General features: G+C 53.1%; 2 protein-coding genes across 6 annotated transcripts in view; both read left to right on the forward strand.

The window, feature by feature from the left end:
- The window catches only part of LOC118223605 (protein FAM53C-like), a 13,634-nt gene extending 8,172 nt beyond the window's left edge, over positions 1-5,462 (forward strand). Inside the window, 2 exon segments of the mRNA XM_035410348.1 lie at positions 1-155; positions 4,194-5,462. The exon segment at positions 1-155 is cut by the window's left edge and continues 397 nt beyond it. Coding sequence (XP_035266239.1) covers positions 1-155; positions 4,194-4,481 — 443 coding nt within the window. The 3' untranslated portion in view covers positions 4,482-5,462.
- A 931-nt stretch (positions 5,463-6,393) lies between these two features.
- On the forward strand, positions 6,394-20,534 carry LOC118224139 (C-terminal-binding protein 1-like). 5 transcript variants are annotated; one of them, XM_035411345.1, is made up of 11 exons: positions 6,395-6,650; positions 8,229-8,326; positions 8,566-8,723; positions 15,956-16,110; positions 16,624-16,768; positions 17,324-17,530; positions 17,865-18,079; positions 18,353-18,483; positions 19,093-19,220; positions 19,697-19,817; positions 20,261-20,534. In XM_035411345.1, exons 3-11 carry the CDS (start codon positions 8,666-8,668, stop codon positions 20,448-20,450), a joined length of 1,350 nt encoding a protein of 449 aa, XP_035267236.1. In that variant the 5' UTR covers positions 6,395-6,650; positions 8,229-8,326; positions 8,566-8,665; the 3' UTR covers positions 20,451-20,534. The 5 variants fall into 5 exon arrangements, with proteins under 5 accessions (XP_035267239.1, XP_035267236.1, XP_035267237.1 ...); XM_035411346.1 differs by having other exon boundaries at positions 8,606-8,723; XM_035411349.1 differs by having other exon boundaries at positions 19,697-19,855; positions 20,261-20,381.
- The last annotated feature ends 259 nt before the right edge of the window (positions 20,535-20,793 follow it).

The following is a 20,793-nucleotide window of genomic DNA, read 5'->3' on the forward strand; positions in this document are numbered from 1 at the left end:
GCACCCCGTGCTCGTCCCGCCGCGCCGTCCCGCCCCCGCTCCCGCGGTGCCACTCCCAGCCCTGCGACATGCGCAAGCCGGTCCTGAAGAGGCGCCACGCCCCCGACACCCTGCCCTGCGCCCGGCCCGGCCTCGACTTCAGCAAGATGAGCCAGGTGAGCGGGGAGGGGCCGGCCAGTCAAACCAGGAATCCCTACCCATACCCCCTTTGCCTGGAACACAGAGAGGGCACTGTTCCTGTCCCGCTCTGCTGTTCCTGTTTCACTTGGCTGTTCCTGTCCCGCTCTGCTGTTCCTGTTCCACTCTGCTGTTCCTGTCCCACTCTGCTATTCCTATTTCACTCTCTGCTGTTCCTGTCCCGCTCTGCTGTTCCTGTCCCACTCTGCTGTTCCTGTCCTGCTCTGCTGTTTCTGTCCCACTCTGCTGTTTCTGTCCAGTGGAGGGCCAGTCTGCGGAAGTCCTGCAGGCTGCACACATGTCGGTATCCCAGCATGCCAGGCGTGAGCGGCCTGGCTGCGGTCAGACAGCCTTTTATAAACAGCACCACTCCCACTGAGAGCCGCTGACCAGCTGCTCAGCTTCCTCTTTCCCTCCAATCTGATTTCTGTATGCAGAGAGAGAAGCACACACCCACACACACACACACACACACACACACTCTCTCTCTCGCTTTCATGCACACATACACCTTCTCTCTCTCTCTCTCACACACATATACACACACACACACACACACCCTCTCTCACTTTCTCACACACACACACACTCTCACACACACACACACACTCTCTATCTCGCTTTCATGCACACATACACCTTCTCTCTCTCACTCTCACACACAGATACACACACACATGCATGCACACACACATTTCGCAGAATGGAATGTGAAAGCGTAACCATGTGCGCACAGTTGGATGTTAATGATCAAACCTGGCACTGCTGCACAGGCAGAAGTACCACATGACTTTGGCCACTGCCTGGTCATGTGACCATGCCATGTGTCCCTGCCACTGCCTCTCCGGAATATTCCAGTGAGTGACGGCCCCTTTCGGCACTGGAGCAGCTACTCAGAGTGTGGCCCCATTGGCCCTGGAGCAGCTGCTCAGAGTGTGGCCCCCTTAGGCACTGGAGCAGCTGCTCAGAGTGTGGCCCCCTTAGGCGCTGGAGCAGCTACTCAGAGTGTGGCCCCCTTAGGCACTGGAGCAGCTGCTCAGAGTGTGGCCCCCTTAGGCACTGGAGCAGCTGCTCAGAGTGTGGCCCCCTTCGGCACTGGAGCAGCTGCTCAGAGTGTGGCCCCCTTAGGCACTGGAGCAGCTGCTCAGAGTGTGGCCCCCTTAGGCACTGGAGCAGCTGCTCAGAGTGTGGCCCCCTTAGGCACTGGAGCAGCTACTCAGAGTGTGGCCCTCTGTGCAAATGGCTGCTCTGTGACCCCACCCTCACAGAAATAGAGACAAATCCGGAGAGTCAATCAGCTTTCCGCAATTTGGCAAAGATGCTCTAAAAACGCTGCAGTCTAAGACACCAGCCGTGTTTATGAGCTCACTATTCTTCCGCAAACTTTGGGTTTTGTTTCTTTGTTTTTTTGTTTTTGCACATCAAGAGAATCTTCAAACGGGGCCCTGAGTTGAAAGTGCAGTAATTGCAGGATTATGATTTGTTGCATCTCTGTTTCTGCGATGCTGTGAAGAGGCAGTGCTGTGTGTGAGCGGCTCTGTGGTGTGAGGAGAGCCCCCCCCCTCACCAGCCCCCGCTTCCTGTTATTACTCTTCTGTCTCTCGCCGAGGGGGGGGGGGGGGTGAAGAATAAAGATAGATGGGGGGTGGGATGGGGCGGAGGGGGGTTTACACACCTACCTGGGACTGCAGTAACACAATGGTCTGTTCACAGAACTCAAAAACATTCCCCCATTCCTGTGGCATGTTATCCCCCCCCGCCCAATTCATCAGAGAATGCAAAACACCCCCGCCACACACACACACAAATGTTAGGAATTTCACCGGGGGCAGGGGGGGGCAGGAGTGAAGACACGGAAACATAGCAGGAGGGAGGAGTAATTACAGGGAGAGATTTGTTGTTTTTTTTGAGATGCTAGAGAGCGAGAGGGGTGCCCATGAGCTTGGCGAGTCTCTGTGTGTCTCTCTCACGCTCACCCCCCCCCCCCCCCCCGACCTGAGAGAGCAGGGAGGCCCAGTGCTCAGAAGCGGGGCAGTACTGGGGCAGAAGCGGGGCAGGAGGGCAGTACTGGGGCAGAAGCAGGGCAGGATGGGGCAGTACTGGGGCAGAAGCAGGGCAGGATGGGGCAGTACTGGGGCAGGATGGGGCAGTACTGGGGCAGAAGCAGGGCAGGGTGCATGGAGAGCACAGCTCCCCCGGCTCAGTGTGCGCAGCTGCAGTGGAGGCTGATGGGAATTCTCTGCATTCCTGTGTCCTCTGTTCTGCTGTAACAGCCCACTGGCCATCTGCAGGCAGCTGCTATATTTAACCAGTGTGTGTGTGTGTGTGTGTGTGCACGCGCGTGTGTGTGTGTCTACGCGCGTGTGTGTGTGTCTGTGTGCGCGTGTGTGTGACAGACAGACAGACAGACAGACAGACAGACAGACAGACAGGCAGGCAGGCAGGCAGGCAGGCAGGCAGACAGACAGACAGGCAGGCAGGCAGACAAGACAGGCATGGGGCGCAGTGTAGAGCTGGGAGGTGCAGAAATGGGGTACAGGTGCCCCATATCCCTGCGCCCGGTACTGCAGCCTCTCCGTCCCACAGGGCAAACACAGGCAAGTGTCCCACAATGCCCTGGGAGGCAAATACATTTGCATACGCTTTGCATACAGCTGCTGGTATTGTGAAAGAAGTCTCTAAATTCTCTCTCTTCACCACTCCCTTCCCCTCTTTCTCTCTCTCTCTCTCTCCTCTCTGTGTTCACCTCCTTTACCCACAATTCCTTTGTGCAGCTCCTCAGTTTTAAAAGGCGTTTAATTCAGTCTGTGTGTCCGTTGGCACGGTGACGTGCCTCTGCTGTCACACAGGTCAGAGTCATTGGGCTTTAATTCAGGTTTTACCTGAGGGCCAGCTCCACAGATACAGATAATATTACACCTGCCTGTCTGCTTCCTTCTGCTGAGCTCCAGCCACAGTGTGTGTGTGTGTGTGCGCGTGCGTTACTGTGTGTGTGTGTGCGCGCATGTGTGTGTCTGTGCTTTTAAATTTAAAAAGGCTTACATTATCTATCAATGAGAAGACAAATCTTTGTGTGTGTGGGAGGGGGGGTGGTGGCGGGTGAACTTGGTGGGAGGGGTGTGGGTAGTGTCTGTAAGGGTTCCCCTCCCGAGTACTCAAATTAAGGGCACAAAGGAGTCCTCTTACAGCGTGGCGGCCATTTCCCAGCTCAAACATGCGTGGAATTTGGGAACAGCAGGAATCCCCGGACCGCCATGAGCGCCGTGCGAGCGCGTCTGAGGGCCGGACGGAAAAGTCCGGAACCTGGGTCACGGCCGCGCGCGGTTCGCTGCCTGGCGTGCCGTTAGCATGTCGTTAGCGTGCCGTTAGCATGTCGTTAGCGTGCCGTTAGCATGTCGTTAGCGTGCCGTTAGCATGTCGTTAGCATGCCGTTAGCGTGTCAGCAGACTTTATGCCCTGGAGTCCTCGTGTCCCACAGCTCTAGTTCCTCTGCCACTCAGCTCGCTGACTGATAATTAAACTGAGTGCTTATTGCTGGCTTTTTTTCCTCTTTGATTGTGCTTACCTCCTACGCCATTACCGTAGATATTACCACATTCCAGGCTTGTCAGAGCTGTTGCGGTCATGCACGCACGCACACACATGCGCGCACACACACACACACACACACAGGCTCCTGTGAAACGATCTCTGACCTGAAAACATGCCGCCCTGCTGTCTCAAACTGAAACCAGGCTGGTCTGATAGAGCAGCTCGGGCTGTGGGCGACTGGTTTTGCGTATGTCAGTCCTGCACTTTGTACATGCGGTGCAACGTGCTCTGAGCTATAAGTGTGTTGAAGGTGGAGCGCTGTGCACCTCTGTGCCACCTCCGTAGCGTGGCATTTAAAAGCGCTGAGCTAGCGCCCGTCAGCAGCGCATTCTGTGGCCCGTGTGGCGCTCTGCGTTCGCTCCAGTGCGGGGGTGTTTTTGTCGGTTGAGCTTCGCTCACCCTCTCTCTCTCCGCTCCCTCTGCAGACTCGGAGCGGGGACCCCCTGCCCCGTTTGGACCCGGCCTCGCCGGCCTGCGGGGGGGCCGTCTGCGGGGGCCTGGAGCTCGTTTCCGGGGATTTCCGCGGGACCTTCTCACCGGCCGACGGGCTGGGACGGACAAGCATCTGCCCTCTGAGCGAGAGCGAGGAAGAAGAGGAGGAGGAGGAGGAGGAAGAGGAAGGGAGGAGGAAGAGTGAGGTTGAGGGGCCCCAGCCGTGCCTCTTTGAGCGGGACTGCACAGAACTGGACTTGACCCTCATTGAGGAAAATTAACACCACTGGCGGGACAGCTGCTCTCCCCACTAAACGCCACTTTCACCCCCCCACCCCCCCCCCCCCACCCCAAACCCTGCGGGAGCACTCTCAGGAACACAGCTGCCCTCCCCGGGGACTCAAAATGGCGGCCCGCGAACGCAAAAACGAGGGCGGCGGTGGCGGCGGCAGTGATGATGATGATGAATTAGCGCAGGTCGCCACGGAAACTGTCCATCCAGCAGATTTACATTCCAGAAGCCGGGGCCAGATGCGGAAAGGCCTTCAACTCCCTTAAATAAGCCTTCCTGCCCTTCATGTGCTTTAGGGGGGGGGGGTCCCCTAAGGCACTCTTAAACCAGTCAGTGAGGACCTGCCTGCAGCTGGCCGCTGGCTTTCCTGCTTCTCCTCTTCTTTACTTTCTCTCCTCTGTCTGCAGTGAACATTTGCTTGCTCAGACGATAATGGAATCTTGTGTTTGGATTTTATTTTTTTTGTTTGTCTTTGATTTGACGCACAGAGGCAGCCAGATCAGTTTGTATCAACAGAAGCCTTAACAGAAAAAAGCCTGATTTTTTTTTTTCCTTTTCTTTTCAAACCAGCAAATGAAAATGGGGAGGAAAAGTCGAGCTGTAATAATGGTTCTGTTGGACCTTCAGCGATGCTGTTATTAATCTGTATGATCTCTCAAAACTTTCTTAGTTTTAACGTTGATCCTGAGAAAAGAAAAGACAAAAAAGAAAGCATCGTTTAAAAAAAGGGGGTTCAAATGACAACATAGATGCTGCAGTCGTATTCTTTAGGGCACAAGTAATATTGTATTGTACAGTGATCATTTGTTTAAAACTTTTTTTTCCTTCCTGTGTGAAGAAACCACTTGGAACTGGAGGGCGGTGGCCTTTGGGGTGATTTCTATTGTATGTGTAACAAGGTGGCAAATTTCCTCTTACACAATTTGTGTACAAATAAAATTTATTAGAGATTAATTTTACAAAAAAAGCATCTTGGTGTGTGGTGAGATTTTTGTGTTCAAAGGGCTGTGTGTGTGTGAGAGAGAGAGAGAGAGAGGGGGAGGGCAGACTGTGGAACATCAACCTTTTCTGGATTGGGTTTAGGGAAGTAGTTTTTATAGTTTTTATTTATTTATTATTAAGGGTCAAGGTCTACAACGGCAGGCAAAGGAGTGATCTCTGGTCTTTTCCACTGCTATAGCAGGTCCCCAACCGGGCCTGTGGTGTTTATCTCTCTCACGTGTACAAAGAGAGGTCACCAGCTGGGCTAAATAGCAACAGGGGTGCTGGCTGGCTGGAGAGATGTAGCCAGCATACTGTGTGTATCTTTCTTGAAAGAATGGCCTAGCCTTGCATTTTATAGGGCCGTTGTAGGCTTGTTCTTCATAAAACTTCCACCAAATGGCGAAGAAAATCCTTAGGACTCGCCTTCTCTGACGGCTGCTGGACTTGTCTGGAAAAGAACGTACAGAATGCCATTTTAAAAGCCCAAAGACACAACAATGAGAGCAATGGGTTAATGTGGTCTGCATCAACTGTTGCTCGGAAAATGTATATCCGATGCGAGGTAATATACTGACCTCTTGCGGAATTTCTGAGCAACTACACGTAGCCCGATGAATATATCTACGAAAGTAATGGAAACTAAGTCGCAAACTAACGTTGCACAAATGCTTGAAAGGGAGTAAAAAGACCATACACATAAAATGTCAAATTCTGAAGAACAGTGTGATTGCAGTCAAGGTTTAATATTATTTCATCAGTATATGCAGTTCCGCTACACCTTATTCCTAAAAAAAAATCCTGAAAGTGCCGCATTTCACGTTTGCTGGATGCATTCCATGCTTCTTCTCTTTTTCGCTGTTTAATCACTAGACAGATTTGAGCTTCTTAATGTGGGGTGTTCTGGCTGACGCAGTACCGCCGCTTGACATGTGGGCGCCCCTCCATCTTCAGTGCCGACAAGAGCTCCGCTCTTTCCGCATCACGCAGTCGTCTGCAGCGGCCTGACCTCCGTGAACCTACTGCTTCCTCCTTTTCAGTTTTCATGGCGATGAGGAGAGAGGGAAGGCGGCATACACACTCACATTGTCCCGTTACAGCCAAGAGACGCTTCGTCGATTAAATAACGCGCAGCACAGGCCCGCTCTGGCTTGCGGCGGTCCGGACCATATGTAAGGTAAGGCCTTGGGAAAACGGACCGAGTTTGCACGTTGTGTTCTTGAGGAAGACAAATTGACTTTTTTGCGCCACTGTTTCCTACGATAGAGAAATGGGCTTCCTCTGTACCTCCCTCACACGCCGCTGGATAGCTAGCCGACTAAGGTTAGCTAGCTTTGTTAGCTAGCTAATGATTGTCGTGACCGTTAGTTGTAGACTATAGTTGCTATTCGGCGTTTACATCGACGGCTAAATAAATTACCAGCGTTATTAGCACATTTACTTCCGTTTAAAGCCTTACAGTTGTTATTATGGTGTTAGTCAGTCTTCTTCAGTTAGCTAGTAATGTGGCTAGCTAGCTACTTCTCGTCAGGAGTTAGCTAGTTAGCACTAGCTAAAAGTAATATTACACCATAATTTATGGCTATTGCTAGCACATATCTAGCTAAGTATTACACTTAAATTAGCCAGCAAGTTAGTTATGTAGTTTATCTGGGAACTCAGGTCATTTAAAACTAGCCAGAGATGCTACCGATATAGAAATTAGTCGTTTAGGTACCGTTAGCAAACTTGCTAGCTAGCCAGCTAACTGTTCGCTTGCTAGCTAGTAAGAGCTTACCTTGCTAGTTTAGGAGTTGGCTTGCGAGAAAATTAGCCTAACCTAGTCTAGATGGTTGCGTGTTCAATTAAATATCGTTACCCATTAATCTAGAACAATTACAGAACAACATAACTTAATTAGGGTAGCTTTGTTCGGTAGAACTAGCTAACTTGTTTGCTAGCAAGTCATGACTGGGTGTAGCTAGATTAGATTAGTCTAGTTGAATCACCGTTGAAATATTTTTCTTGAAATAACGTTAGCAACGTTACTTAGCTAGCTTTGTTCTGTATAGCTAACTTTTGTGCTAGCTAGTCACGGCGGAGTATAGCTGAACCAGGGTGATATCATTGCCTAACGTTAGCAAGCTGATAGCATGGCTGTGGCTAACGCTGGGTCTATGGGCATGTCTAATGCAGATGAGTCTGTTGACAATCTGTGTAACGTTAACTATCACTGTGCGGTAACTGATGTATTGGCACTAAGTTATGGCTAAAGTTATCAGGCTGTAGTTTTCTGTCGGGTGGCGAACCTTCATAGGAAGCTAATATCTAGACATTGTCTTGGAGTTGGCCGGTTACTTGAGCCGGCTAATTAACGCTGAGTGCAGCTGTATTGTAGATGCTAGTGTAGGAAGTGTTCGGTATCACGTCAGTGTGAAGCACCGGAAAAATACATGCGCTTCAGCCTGATTTTTAAGGGTCGTTTCTGAGCCAGCCGATAGACACTCGGAGGGAGGGGGATAATGGGATTGCGATCGATTTGTTCAGGGTCTTTCACCCCCTCGTTTGTCTACAGTGAAGTTTTGTGCATGTGGCATTAACTTACACGAGGAAAAGCCTGTCAGGTGTATTTGGTGGTGTTGAAACGGCTTTGATAACGACTATTTCTAAGATAGGATCAGTGAACCAGTTCCCGTTTTCAAATTGAAACCTTAAACGCAGTTTCTTTATGTAAAATAGTCATTTATGCTCGCTAACACTTTTTTTGCTTTAACAGACCTGATTTGCTGTGACGGCATGGAAAGGAATCCTTGACTGGAAACGACAGACAGGCAGTGAGGAACAGACCGATTGACCGACAGCGTTGTTTTCCTGGTGAGTTTGCAATGCAAAGACGATTGAGTCCAGCACTTCGCCCTTGTAGGCTGAGAAAATATGAAATAATTTAAAATCCCATAACAAGTGTTGTGGTTTATTGGCTGCTTTAAAAAAAAAAAAAAATCGATTACTGAGTTTCTCAACTTTTAGGTCACCTAAATTTTAGTGCTTTGTATTTGAACACAGACGTTCGAACATTCAGGGGAATTGCCTCAATTTGTGCTCCGACTCCACAGGTTTTGTGGATTGAGCGGTTGTTTTTCCTCCTGTCCTGAGTGAGGCGCTGTGTAGAGATCTGTACGGCACTGCCCTGGCCTGGGTGAAAACTGCCCGTCGATGGCTCTGATGGACAAGCTCAAAGTCAAGCGGCAGAGACTGGACCGCATCTGCGAAGGTCAGCAGCTCTCCTAGAAAGAAAGTCTTGGAAGCATTTGACTGAAATGGATACTTGTACACTCGATTGTGCCATTTTATATTTGACAGCCTTCTTTCATTGCATTACTGGTGTTTAGCAGACACTCTTGTCGACTTGTGGGACATTAGCTTTTTATTGTACATAGTATTTGCTTGTATAGCTGGATGTATTTAAATTTAAAAAATGATTAACATTTAAAACAGTTCCCCAAGCTCCACTGATTGTCTGGATCCTTCAGTGGGTTGACAGGGCTGCAGGTCTGTTAGGGTAGATGGCGTGGTTGCAGCTGCTCAATTCTGCATGGCGGAGTTTGTTTGGCTTAAAATGGCTGTGGAGCCAATTAATTCAGGTGAGCATTGGACCAGGAGCCAGAAGAGCTGTCGTGAGGTTAAAGGCACTCTTTGCAGATTGGATTGGATGGGGGGGGGGGGGGGGGGGGGGTGGGTAGGCGTGAGGGGGAAGGGCAAGGGGAAACTTGCAGTGCCCTAACCACATAAAATAAAATAACCTTTGGTGTCCGCAACCTCGAGACAGGAGGCACAAACAGAATCATTGCTCTCAAATTATACACTTTTCTAGAATAACCATCAAACGGTTTTCTGAACAATCCACATCACCAGGTATGAAAATAATTGTCAGTTTTATTTTTCCATGGCATTGTTGTTGTTTTCATCACAAGCCCGTGCTGCATCTTATGTCCACACATCATTTGAATTTTGTGAGTGTAAAATAGTTACATTGATCTGAACACGTTTTAATCTCTTATTACAGTTGTTTATTCTCCTTGGTATTAACGTCGCATAATATAATAATGAGAACAGGCCATTGAGCCCAAGAATGCTCGCCATTTTGCTGACCGTATTGTACTTGGTGCCCCTGTTACTTAGACTAGGTGGTAATGTATGAACCCTGTAAGGTAATCTGTGTGTGGAAGGAGTTGAGGTTGTGTTCAGATAAATGTGCAGTGGCAGGTTTAGGCCGTCTCTTACCGTTATGTTATGGCTGAGGTGATATTTTTGCATTCAGCGATTGAAACGGCAGATGCTATCAGCGTCCTATCTCTCGACGCGCACATTCGCACATTGTATTAATAGCACGCAGCGCGACGTTGGGAGTCCTGTTTTTATTAGCTGCGGTTGGTGAGATGGCACGCTGAATCCTCGGTTACTGCAGAAGTGCAGAGGCAGTTCCGGGGGCACAGTAGCGGTTAGTATGGGTTTGTACTGTGCGTGACATCACTATCGCAGAGGGTTTAGCGGCAATACTGGGCTCTTCGCCGGTTTATGTTGTTCATGCCAGTGGCAACCAGCCCTGTTCCTGGAGATCTGTCATCCTGGAGGTTTTCATGTCAGCCTCAATTGGGCACACCTGCCTAATGATTATCAGCTCAGCGATGTCGCTAGCTGCTGAGTGCGGTGTGCTTTGTTAGGGTTGGACTGAAAACTGGATCTCCAGGAACAGGGCTGCTTACCACTGGTTTATACTGTTAATCATGAGTTAGCATTAGAAACAACAGGGACATCTAACCCGCTAGGATAGCTGGAAAGGCTTGGGAGCTTGCTAAATTGTGAATCGTATCTCCTTCGCTGTTGTGGTTTGATTCTGTGTCTGTCAACATTCAAGTGAAATGCTAAAAAGAGGCAAAAAACACTTTACTTACAATTTAATCATTTGTCAGGAGCCAAAGCGACTCACAAACGCTCATTTAACACGGTGAGCAGAGTGAGAGAGGGGTAATTAAATCACTGTCGAGGCCCGTACCCTGAGAGCAGTGAAATAAAGGGAGAGGAGTTCTGCTTTTACAGAAACACTGGGAATGTAGTCTGAAGGACTGCCGAAGGAATGTTTGAGAGTGTGAGAGATGATAGAGTGAGAGACTGAGAAAGAGAGAGTGTTGTAGAGGCTGAGATTGCGGGAGAGAGAGAGAGAGAAAGGGAGGGAGGGAGAGCGTTGTTGGGGCGGTGGGGTCACACAGGGCACCGGGAAACACTCCAGCTGTCTCTTTAAAAAAAAAAAAAAAAACAACGGAAAACTGCCTCCAGCACCCGTCTCTGTCCCCGCCCACATATGCTGATTAAGTTGGTGCTGATTGGTCGACAGTGCACAGGCTTTGTGTCTGATTGGAGCGATGGGGGTTTTGGGGAGGGGCTGGATGTGTGCCGGATTTTTGCCAGGCAAGAGCAGTCTGACGCTGACTGAGTGGAGAAGGAGAGGGAGAGAAGGGAAGAGAGTGGGAGGGAGAGAGGGAAAAGTAGAGAGAGAAAGAGAGGGGGGGAGAGAGAGAGAGAGAGAGAGACGGAGGAAGACTGGTCGCCCAGCTGCAGCATGCAAGGTTAGGATATCTGTGGGAAAGATTTTAATTTTGGGGAAGGCGGGGTTACTGTGTGTGGGGGAGGGGTAGGGGCCGGAGAATGGACCTTTCCTACTGTAAAGGAGAGCTGCCTGAGGCGTGTGTGTGTCTGTGTGTGTGTGTGTGCGCATGCATGCACGTCTGTGTGTGCGCACGTATGTGCTTACGCACGCGTGTCTGTGTGTGTGTGTGTGTGTGTGTGTGTGTGTGTGTGTGTGGCAGGAGGCAGGGTGGGGTTCTGCAGCACTATCGGCACACCCTGCCCCTCCCCCTCCCTCGGTGCGATCCACTCTTGTGGAGAGAGAGGGAGAGAGGGAGAGAAACTGAATGAATGGAATTGTGTGTGCGCGTATGTATGCGGATGTGTGTGTGTGTGTGTGTGTGTGTGTGTGTGTGTGTGTGTGTGTGTGTGTGTGTGTGTGTGTGTGTGTGTGTGTGTGTGTGTGTCTCTGTCTGTGTGTGTGTGTGTGTGCACTCTTACCCTCCTGCACACACTAGCAGGCGTTCTCCCTTCTCCACAGTTCGCTCTCCCTCCTTTTTTTTTTTTTTTTTTTAGCGGGTGTGACCTTAGCGCTTCTTATTTCCATGTGGTAATTTATCGCTGTTTTGTCCCCCACTTCCCCCCCCCGGGTGTGTGGTTCGCTGTTTTGCCTCACCCCCCCCCCCCCCCCCGGGTGTGTGGTTCGCTGTTTTGCCTCACCCCCCCCCCCCCCCCCCCGGGTGTGTGGTTCGCTGTGTTTTGGGGTTTTTAGCGCGCGGCTCTGGCGGTTTTTTAGCTCCGCGGCTCTGGCGGTTTTTAGCGCGCGGCGTTAGCGTTGGCGGTGTAATTGCACGCAGAGCTGAGCTCACAGCTTCCCCGCGGCTCTGCTTGCCTGTGTTGGGGGTAGACACTCTCCCCAGTATTTGTTTTTCTGGCTCTCTGTGACCCCCCCCCCCCCCCCCCAAATATCCTTGCTGACTGCATCTGCTCTGCTGCAACTTTCTGTTTCTGAGATCAACATATGCTCCCATATTTGCTCATACCACCCCCTCACCCTTAATTATTGTGTACTCCTCCCTCCCCCCACCCTGTTCTAACACCTGTTTGGAAGGGGGTGGGTGTGGGGGTGGGATGGCTGTGTTTGGAGGGTGAGACGTAATTATTTATGGTCCCAGTTGCTCCTCTGTGCTAGGTGAAGGCTCTTTGCTGTGTCGCTGGTTAGAGCCATAGTGCTTTCTGAAGGCGGTCTGTTCTGTGTAGCCGGTTAGCGGCGGTATGCTAAAGCCGGTCTGTTCTGTGTAGCCGGTTAGCGGCGGTATGCTAAAGCCTGTCTGTTCTGTGTAGCCGGTTAGCGGCGGTATGCTAAAGCCGGTCTGTTCTGTGTAGCCGGTTAGCGGTGGTATGCTAAAGCCGGTCTGTTCTGTGTAGCCGGTTAGCGGCGGTGTGCTAAAGCCGGTCTGTTCTGTGTAGCCGGTTAGCGGCGGTGTGCTAAAGCCGGTCTGTTCTGTGTAGCCGGTTAGCGGCGGTATGCTAAAGCCGGTCTGTTCTGTGTAGCCGGTTAGCGGCGGTATGCTAAAGCCGGTCTGTTCTGTGTAGCCGGTTAGCGGTGGTATGCTAAAGCCGGTCTGTTCTGTGTAGCCGGTTAGCGGCGGTATGCTAAAGCCGGTCTGTTCTGTGTAGCCGGTTAGCGGCGGTATGCTAAAGCCGGTCTGTTCTGTGTAGCCGGTTAGCGGCGGTATGCTAAAGCCGGTCTGTTCTGTGTAGCCGGTTAGCGGCGGTATGCTAAAGCCGGTCTGTTCTGTGTAGCCGGTTAGCGGCTGTATGCTAAAGCCGGTCTGTTCTGTGTAGCTGGTTAGCGGCGGTATGCTAAATCCGGTCTGTTCTGTGTAGCCGGTTAGCGGCGGTATGCTAAAGCCGGTCTGTTCTGTGTAGCCGGTTAGCGGCGGTATGCTAAAGCCGGTCTGTTCTGGGTAGCCGGTTAGCGGCGGTATGCTAAAGCCGGTCTGTTCTGTGTAGCCGGTTAGCGGCAGTATGCTAAAGCCGGTCTGTTCTGTGTAGCTGGTTAGCGGCGGTATGCTAAATCCGGTCTGTTCTGTGTAGCCGGTTAGCGGTGGTATGCTAAAGCCGGTCTGTTCTGTGTAGCCGGTTAGCGGCGGTATGCTAAAGCCGGTCTGTTCTGTGTAGCTGGTTAGCGGCGGTATGCTAAATCCGGTCTGTTCTGTGTAGCCGGTTAGCGGCGGTGTGCTAAAGCCGGTCTGTTCTGTGTAGCCGGTTAGCGGCGGTATGCTAAAGCCGATCTGTTCTGTGTAGTCACAGTCTTGCTGTGCATTGCTCTGTCCGGCTGAGCGCACATTGGGGCTGTAATTGGCTATTCAGTGAGTCACCTGGTGCGTGATGGACAGGTGTGTTTGTCTCCACGTCGCTCCTGGCAGAGTTCAGAAGTCATTGTGTCCCCCCCTCCGCCCATTCCAGTCTGTCCGTCAGTTTGGGAGGGAGTGTGAGAACAGGAAGCGGCGCTTACTTTGGGGAGCCCTGGGGAAGCCGAATGACGGCACCCTGAATTGAACTGAGCCGGGGGGGCGGACCCCCGGGGTTGGGGGGGGGGTACTGGGGGGTCGGCTCCCGCAGTGGGCGGCCCCGGTTTCACATCTTGGTGAGATTAGCTTAGAGATTGGAGAGCGCCTTTTGCTAGCGTTGTTCTGTTCCGAAGCGTCGGGTACTTTTGTGATTTAGTGCTTTAGTGGTAAAGGTTTGTTTTGGGTTCGGTAACTCCTGGGGGTGAAGAGCAACTGAATTCCGGAGGGAGAAGGGCACAGTTTATAAACCAAACAACAACAAAAAAAAGTGGGCTTCAGTTGACTTGAAGACGTTCCGTTCAGCTGTTTTTACTCTTAAACCGCAGACTGAGCTGATCCTTGCGTTCAGACTTATGTCTGGATTGGTCCTGGATGCCACATGACTGCCGTCGACACCGGTGATAGTCTGTGGAATGTAGACTTCATCTGCTGTGGAGAAATGAACGCAGGTCTTCGCACTTGAAGCTGTGTGTGCAGCATGTAACCGTGTGGAAGTATTTGGCTCTGTCTTCGCGAGAATTATAATGGAATCCAAGGTTTGGAGACCTGGGCTGACATCTAGTTCTTAACTGGAATGTGAGACGGTGAACTTTGACTGACACTTCTAATGATGCACATCTTAGGTGTGTGTGTGTGCACGTGTGCATGCGTGTGTGTGTGTGTGCGCACGTGTGCATGCGTGTGTGTGTGTGTGCGCACGTGTGTGTCTGTGTGTGTGCACGTGTGTGTGTATGCGAATGCGCGTGTGTGTCTCTCTCTGATAGTAGGACATCTGTCCTCATTGTCTTACAGTGAGGGTGGATGAACTCCTGCAGTAGATTAGAATGGAGGGCGGGGGACACCGTGAGCCTTAAAGACAATGGTGCTGTCTGTCAGCACTGCACAGTCAGTTTATTCAGTCTGTCAGTCATAAGTCCCGTGACCTTTATCACAGACGAGTCTGCAGCTTTGGGGTTGTTTTGTGTGTGTGTGTGTGTGTGTGTGTGTGTGTGTGTGTGTGTGTGCGTGTGTGTGTGTGCGCGCGCGCGCGTGTGTGTGTGTGTGTGCGTGTGTGTGCATGCTGGCCAGGGTGCTCTGTCACGGTTGCAGTATTATTTAAACATACGTTGACGTCACAGATCTAGTGGTTATTCGTAAAATATGATTCGGTATCGCATTTTTTAAAAAGTACTCATCGGTTGGTGTATGTTGTGAGTGCATGTGTGTGTGTATGGCATGTGTAGGTGTGAGCATATGTGTGGAGTGTGTGTGTGCGCGTGTGTATGTACTGTGTGTGTGTGGTTGGGCACAGTAGCAGGGTGGTGTTCTTTTGGGGGCTCGGGGTGGGGGGGGGGTGTGGTTCTCAAGGCCTTCAGACAGAGGAAATTGGGTCATGGCTCAAGCCTTCAGCACCCAATCTGCCCCCCTCCCCTGCCCCCTCCCCTGCCCCGCTCGGTGCACTCGTTTACCCTCGGGGGGGGGGGGGGGGGGGGGGGGGGTGTTTAGGGTGGAGTGGGAGTGTGGCTCCTCATTAGTGTGTTCTAAATCGTCCTGCTCCCTGCAAACAAGGAGGCTAAGTGTGTGTGTTTTTTTTTTGGGGTGGGGGGGGGGTAGTGAGGAATGATGTTGTTCTTGGATTTCATAAAGAGACCGGCCCGCCTCAATTGGGAGAGCAGTCCGGTTTTATTCAGGCTTGAGGGTGAAAGGGGGTGGGTTTCTCAGCCCCTCCCCCCCGGCCTGAGATGACCGGGGCCTTGTCCCAAACGCTTTGGGCGGGGGCGGGAAAGGGGGGGGGCATGCAGTCCCGTGCCAGAACAGCTGAACCGAAGGACAGGAGGTGAAACGGGCATCTGAACAGAAAGCGGTTTTACTGTGTAGCCTATGACTGGGGGAAACTGTGAGGATCCACCAATGAGACGGACCCGCTCGCCCTCTTTATGGCCTAAGGATGGTTGCTATGGAGCCCCGGTTTCAGTTAAGCCAGTTCAGAAAATAGACTAATCCCTTTGAAGAAGGCTTTTTAGAACGTTTTTTTCCCCCCAAAATTCTAAGTCAGTGTTCTAGAACTCCGTTGCGTTCAGTCACCAGTAGTGATTGTGACATCAGCATTAGAATGTTCAGTTCAGAACATTCTAATCACATATTTGTGGTCTCACACCTTAAAGGGTTTAATTCGAATTTTTGAATTCTCATGAATGGAATTTATTTCATGATATCAGTTAATTTAACGGGAATTGACCTGAGTCCTGATGGAGATGCTGTCTAAACCACTACCCCCCACCCCAAAAAAAGGTAACATTGGTTCTTTTCTTCGGCCCATGTGCAGGCATCCGCCCCCCCATCCTGAACGGCCCTATGCACCCGCGCCCCCTGGTGGCGCTCCTGGACGGGCGGGACTGCACCGTGGAGATGCCCATCCTGAAGGACGTGGCCACGGTGGCTTTCTGCGACGCCCAGTCCACCCAGGAGATCCACGAGAAGGTACGGCCCGTCCGTCCGTCCGTCCGCCTGTCTGTCCGTCTGTCTGTCTGTCTGTCCATCCGTCTGCCTGTCCGTCCGTCCGTCCGTCCGTCCGTCTGTCTGTCTGTCTGTCTGTCTGTGTCTGTCTGCCCATCCGTCCGTGCGTCCGTCCGTCCGCCTGTCTGTCCGTCTGTCCGTCCGTCCGCCCGTCCGCCTGTCTGTCCGTCTGTCCGTCCGTCCGCCTGTCTGTCTGCCCATCTGTCCGTCTGCCTGCCTGTCCGTCCGTCCGTCTGTCCGTCCGTCCACCTGTTTGTCTGTCTGCCCGTCTGTCTGTGTCTGTCTGCCCATCCGTCCATTTGTCTGCCTGTCTGTCTGCCCATCCGTCTGTCTCCCTTACCCCATGTCCTGGAGGTCCCCGAGCACCAGCTGTCTGCTAAATGGCTGACTGTGCAAAGGAAAACAATTTTTCTTTTGTATCCAGGTGAACGATCCAGTCTCCTAAAAAAACCTGGTTTCCCCCTTCCCCCCCTACAGGTGCTGAACGAGGCTGTGGGGGCGCTCCTATACCACACCATCACACTGTCCCGGGACGACCTGGACAAATTCAAAGGCCTCCGAATCATCGTCAGGATCGGCAGCGGGTTCGACAACGTGGACATCAAGGCAGCGGCTGAACTGGGTGAGCAGACCTGCCCCGCCCCCGTCACCTTTCAGCCAATCATGCGCCTCCTCCTTCCGCATAACTAACACTGGAGACCTGCACATTAAAAACAAGGTCAGGACCACAGAACAAGCTTCACAAACCAGCTTTAAGAACTACGGGCCTTTATATTCATAAATATTCAGCTATTTATGCAGTTGGTGCTTTTTCATTATGCTGATTTCTGCCAGACACGTGTGCTTTGTTGAGCAGGCCGCTAACCCTGCTGAGCGGGAGAGCAGTAATCCACCAGGGTGTCTGAGCGGAAAGCTTCGTTTTGTACATTAGCGTCTGGTTTCAAGGCCTGATATGAGTAACGGATGCTGTATGTCAGGTGATTTGTCTTACCGAAATGCTGAAAGTATCTCTCCCTCCTGCCCTCTCTCCCCCTCCCCCCCTCTCACTCCCTCCCTCCCTCTCTCATTCTCTCTCTCCCCCTCCCTCCCCCTCTCACTCCCTCTCTCCCCCTCTCATTCCCTCTCTCCCCCTCCCTCCCCCTCTCGCTCGCTGACGCCCCCCCCCCCGCCCCCCCAGGCATTGCGGTGTGCAACGTCCCGGCGTGCTCTGTGGAGGAGACGGCGGACACGGCGCTGTGCCTCATCCTGAACCTGTACCGCCGGGTCACCTGGATGCACCAGGCGCTGCGCGAGGGCACGCGCGCCGGCAGCGTGGAGCAGATCCGCGAGGTCGCCGGGGGCGCCGCCCGCATCCGCGGGGAGACGCTCGGCATCATCGGGCTCGGTGAGGGGGGGGGAGGGGCATCATCGGGCTCGGTGAGGGGGGGGGGGGGGCATCATCGGGCTCGGTGAGGGGGGCGGGGGGCATCATCGGGCTCGGTGGGGGGGGGGGGGCATCATCGGGCTGGGTGAGGGGGGGGGCATCATCGGGCTCGGTGAGGGGGGGGGGGGGGGGCATCATCGGGTGAGGGGGGGGGAGGTGAGGGGGGTGAGGGGGGTGGGGTGGCGCTTACAGGCAGATGCTACGTTATGCTTTCTTACGGTTTGCGGCGTGCGCCATGTCTGTTTTTCTGGGCTGAAACTAACGCCCTCATAATCCCCCCCGCCCCCCCGCGCAGGACGAGTGGGCCAGGCGGTGGCGCTGCGGGCCAAGGCCTTCGGCTTCGGCGTGATCTTCTACGACCCGTACCTGCCGGACGGCGTGGAGCGGTCCCTGGGGCTGCAGCGCATGTCCACTCTGCAGGACCTGCTGATCCACTCGGACTGCGTGTCCCTGCACTGCAGCCTGAACGAGCACAACCACCACCTCATCAACGACTTCACCATCAAACAGGTGTGTGTGTGTGTGTGTGTGGGAGTGTGTGTGTGTGCGTGTGCGTGCGCGCATGTGTGCGGGTGCGTGTGTGTGTGTGTGTGTAATGCTAATCGGTGTGCGTGCATGTGTGTGTGTATATGTGTGCGTGTGCATGTGTGTGTGTAATGCTAATCGGTGTGCGTGTGCGTGTGTGTGTGTAATGCTAATCGGTGTGCGTGTGATGCTAATCGGTGTGTGTGTGTGTAATGCTAATCGGCGTGCGTGTGTGTGTGTGTGTGTGTGCGTGTGCAGATGCGGCAGGGCGCGTTCCTGGTGAACACGGCGCGGGGGGGGCTGGTGGATGAGAAGGCTCTGGCCCAGGCCCTGAAGGAGGGCCGCATACGAGGAGCCGCCCTGGACGTGCACGAGACCGAGCCTTTCAGGTGAGCCTGGCCGCCCACGCACACCTGAGCACTCACACCTGAGCACGTACACCTGAGCACGTACACCTGAGCACGTACACCTGAGCACGTACACCTGAGCACGTACACCTGAGCACGCACACCTGAGCACGTACACCTGAGCATGTACACCTGAGCACGCACACCTGAGCACGCACACCTGAGCACATACACCTGAGCACTTACACCTGCCAGTTTACACCTGAGCACTTACACCTGAGCACGTACACCTGAGCACGTACACCTGAGCACGTACACCTGAGCACGTACACCTGAGCACGTACACCTGAGCATGTACACCTGAGCATGTACACCTGAGCACTCACACCTGAGCACTCACACCTGAGCACTCACACCTGAGCACTCACACCTGCCAGTTTACACCTGAGCATTTACACCTGAGCACTTACACCTGCCAGTTTACACCTGAGCACATACACCTGAGCACTTACACCTGCCAGTTTACACCTGAGCATTTACACCTGCAAATTTACACTTTGACATGTGCACACACACGCACAGGCCCCTGTCACACCCCTGCTCTCTCGCTCTCTCTCTCTCTCTCTCTCTCTCTCTCTCTCTCTCTCTCAGCTTCTCGCAGGGGGCGCTGAAGGACGCCCCGAATCTGATCTGTACCCCTCACACGTCCTGGTACAGCGAGCAGGCGTCTATCGAGGCCCGCGAAGAGGCTGCCAGGGAGGTGCGCCGCGCCATCACAGGTACGCAGGGGGAGGGGCTTACACCTGCACAGGTACACAGGGGGAGGGGCTTACACCTGCACAGGTACGCAGGGGGAGGGGCTTATACCTGCACAGGTACACAGGGGGAGGGGCTTATACCTGCACAGGTACGCAGGGGGAGGGGCTTACACCTGCACAGGTACGCAGGGGGAGGGGCTTATACCTGCACAGGTACGCAGGGGGAGGGGCTTAGCACCTGCACAGGTATGCTGGGGGAGGGGCTTAGCACCTGCACAGGTATGCTGGGGGCGGGACATACCACCGGTGCAGTTATGCAGAGGAGGGGCATAGGGCTTAACTCCTGTGCAGGTATGCAGGGGGGAGTTATGGGGCATAAACCTGGACAGGTGTGAAAGGGGAGGGGCATAGCGCCATAGAGCCCACAGTGGGAGGAGCTGAGCGGCGTTACTGATGTGCTGGCGAATGATGTCACCGATGTGACTGGCGTTCCTCAGGCCGCATCCCGGACAATCTGAAGAACTGTGTGAATAAGGAGTACCTGATGGCTGCGTCGCAGTGGTCCAGCGTGGACCCCTCCGCCCTCCACGCGGAGCTCAACGGGGGCGCGTACGGCAGGTGGGTCCACGGTGGGGGGTGGGTGCAGGTGTGTACAGGTGAGACCTTCTCTCTTAATATCTGCATGGGTTAGGGCTTTGTGCATTTAGAACTCTTAAGTCTGATACACTGACATGCAGCATTTAGGCCCCTCCAGTACAGCAGGTGGCAGCGTTCTCTTAGGCCACCGCTCGCAAATAAATCCACTGAAGAAGCAAGAGTCTTGTAGCCATGTTTATGATCACGTGTGATCTGTGATCTCCAGTCTTTTCTCTTAGGTTCAGGTTGTTGTGGTATTTTTGTGTATTTAGGTACTCTATATACGTATCCAGAATTTGTATTCTTATGTTTTAGGCAGGCAGTGTTGCGTAATGTTTAGGGAACTGGCCCTGTGACCCAAAGGTCGCTCTGGCACCCGGTTGTGTAATGAGCTAAGCCCCGCCCCTCTCTCTGCCCCCCCCCAGGTTTCCCGCGGGTCTGATTGGGGTCCCGGCTGCTGCACTCAGCGCAGCGGGGGCCGGTGTGGAGGGCATCGTTTCGGCGTCTCTGCCCCTGGCCCACGGCATCGCCCCCGTGTCCCACCCCCCCCACGCCCCCTCCCCGGGGCAGCCCTCGAAGGCCGAGGCCGACAGAGACGTCCCAGCCGACCAATAGCGGCCCAGCACATTCCGTCGCCCCCGGAAACGCCCTCCACCTTTCAGACGAGCAGATACTGGCACTGGCGCCCAGATCCCCCCCCAAAAACAAACTGGTCTGACTTCCCCGCCCCCCCCTGCAGTAACCCCCGGGACACAAGCAACCTGAGTGACCTGTCTGTGATCACTCCTCCCTCTCTCTCTCCCTCCCTCCCTCCCTCCCTCTCTCTCTCTCTCTCTGCAGTGAGCAATAACTCATAAGGATTCAGCTGTACATTTTTAATCTCTTGACTGTATTTTTTTATGCCGGTGTAATTCTCATTCAGGACGCCTCCGGGCTCATGCAGAGTTTTTAGTTTTCA

The sequence above is a fragment of the Anguilla anguilla genome, chromosome 3 (assembly GCF_013347855.1).
Source record: "Anguilla anguilla isolate fAngAng1 chromosome 3, fAngAng1.pri, whole genome shotgun sequence".
NCBI classification, from domain to species: Eukaryota; Metazoa; Chordata; class Actinopteri; order Anguilliformes; family Anguillidae; genus Anguilla; species Anguilla anguilla.

Bases quoted from the DNA above. Each gene is read 5' to 3' on its own strand.
- LOC118224139 (XM_035411345.1), top strand. From the start codon at position 8,666: ATGGCTCTGATGGACAAGCTCAAAGTCAAGCGGCAGAGACTGGACCGC. The intron at 18,484-19,092 runs GTGAGCCTGGCC...TCTCTCTCTCAG, and splicing joins CACGAGACCGAGCCTTTCAG to CTTCTCGCAGGGGGCGCTGA. The intron at 19,818-20,260 runs GTGGGTCCACGG...GCCCCCCCCCAG, and splicing joins AACGGGGGCGCGTACGGCAG to GTTTCCCGCGGGTCTGATTG.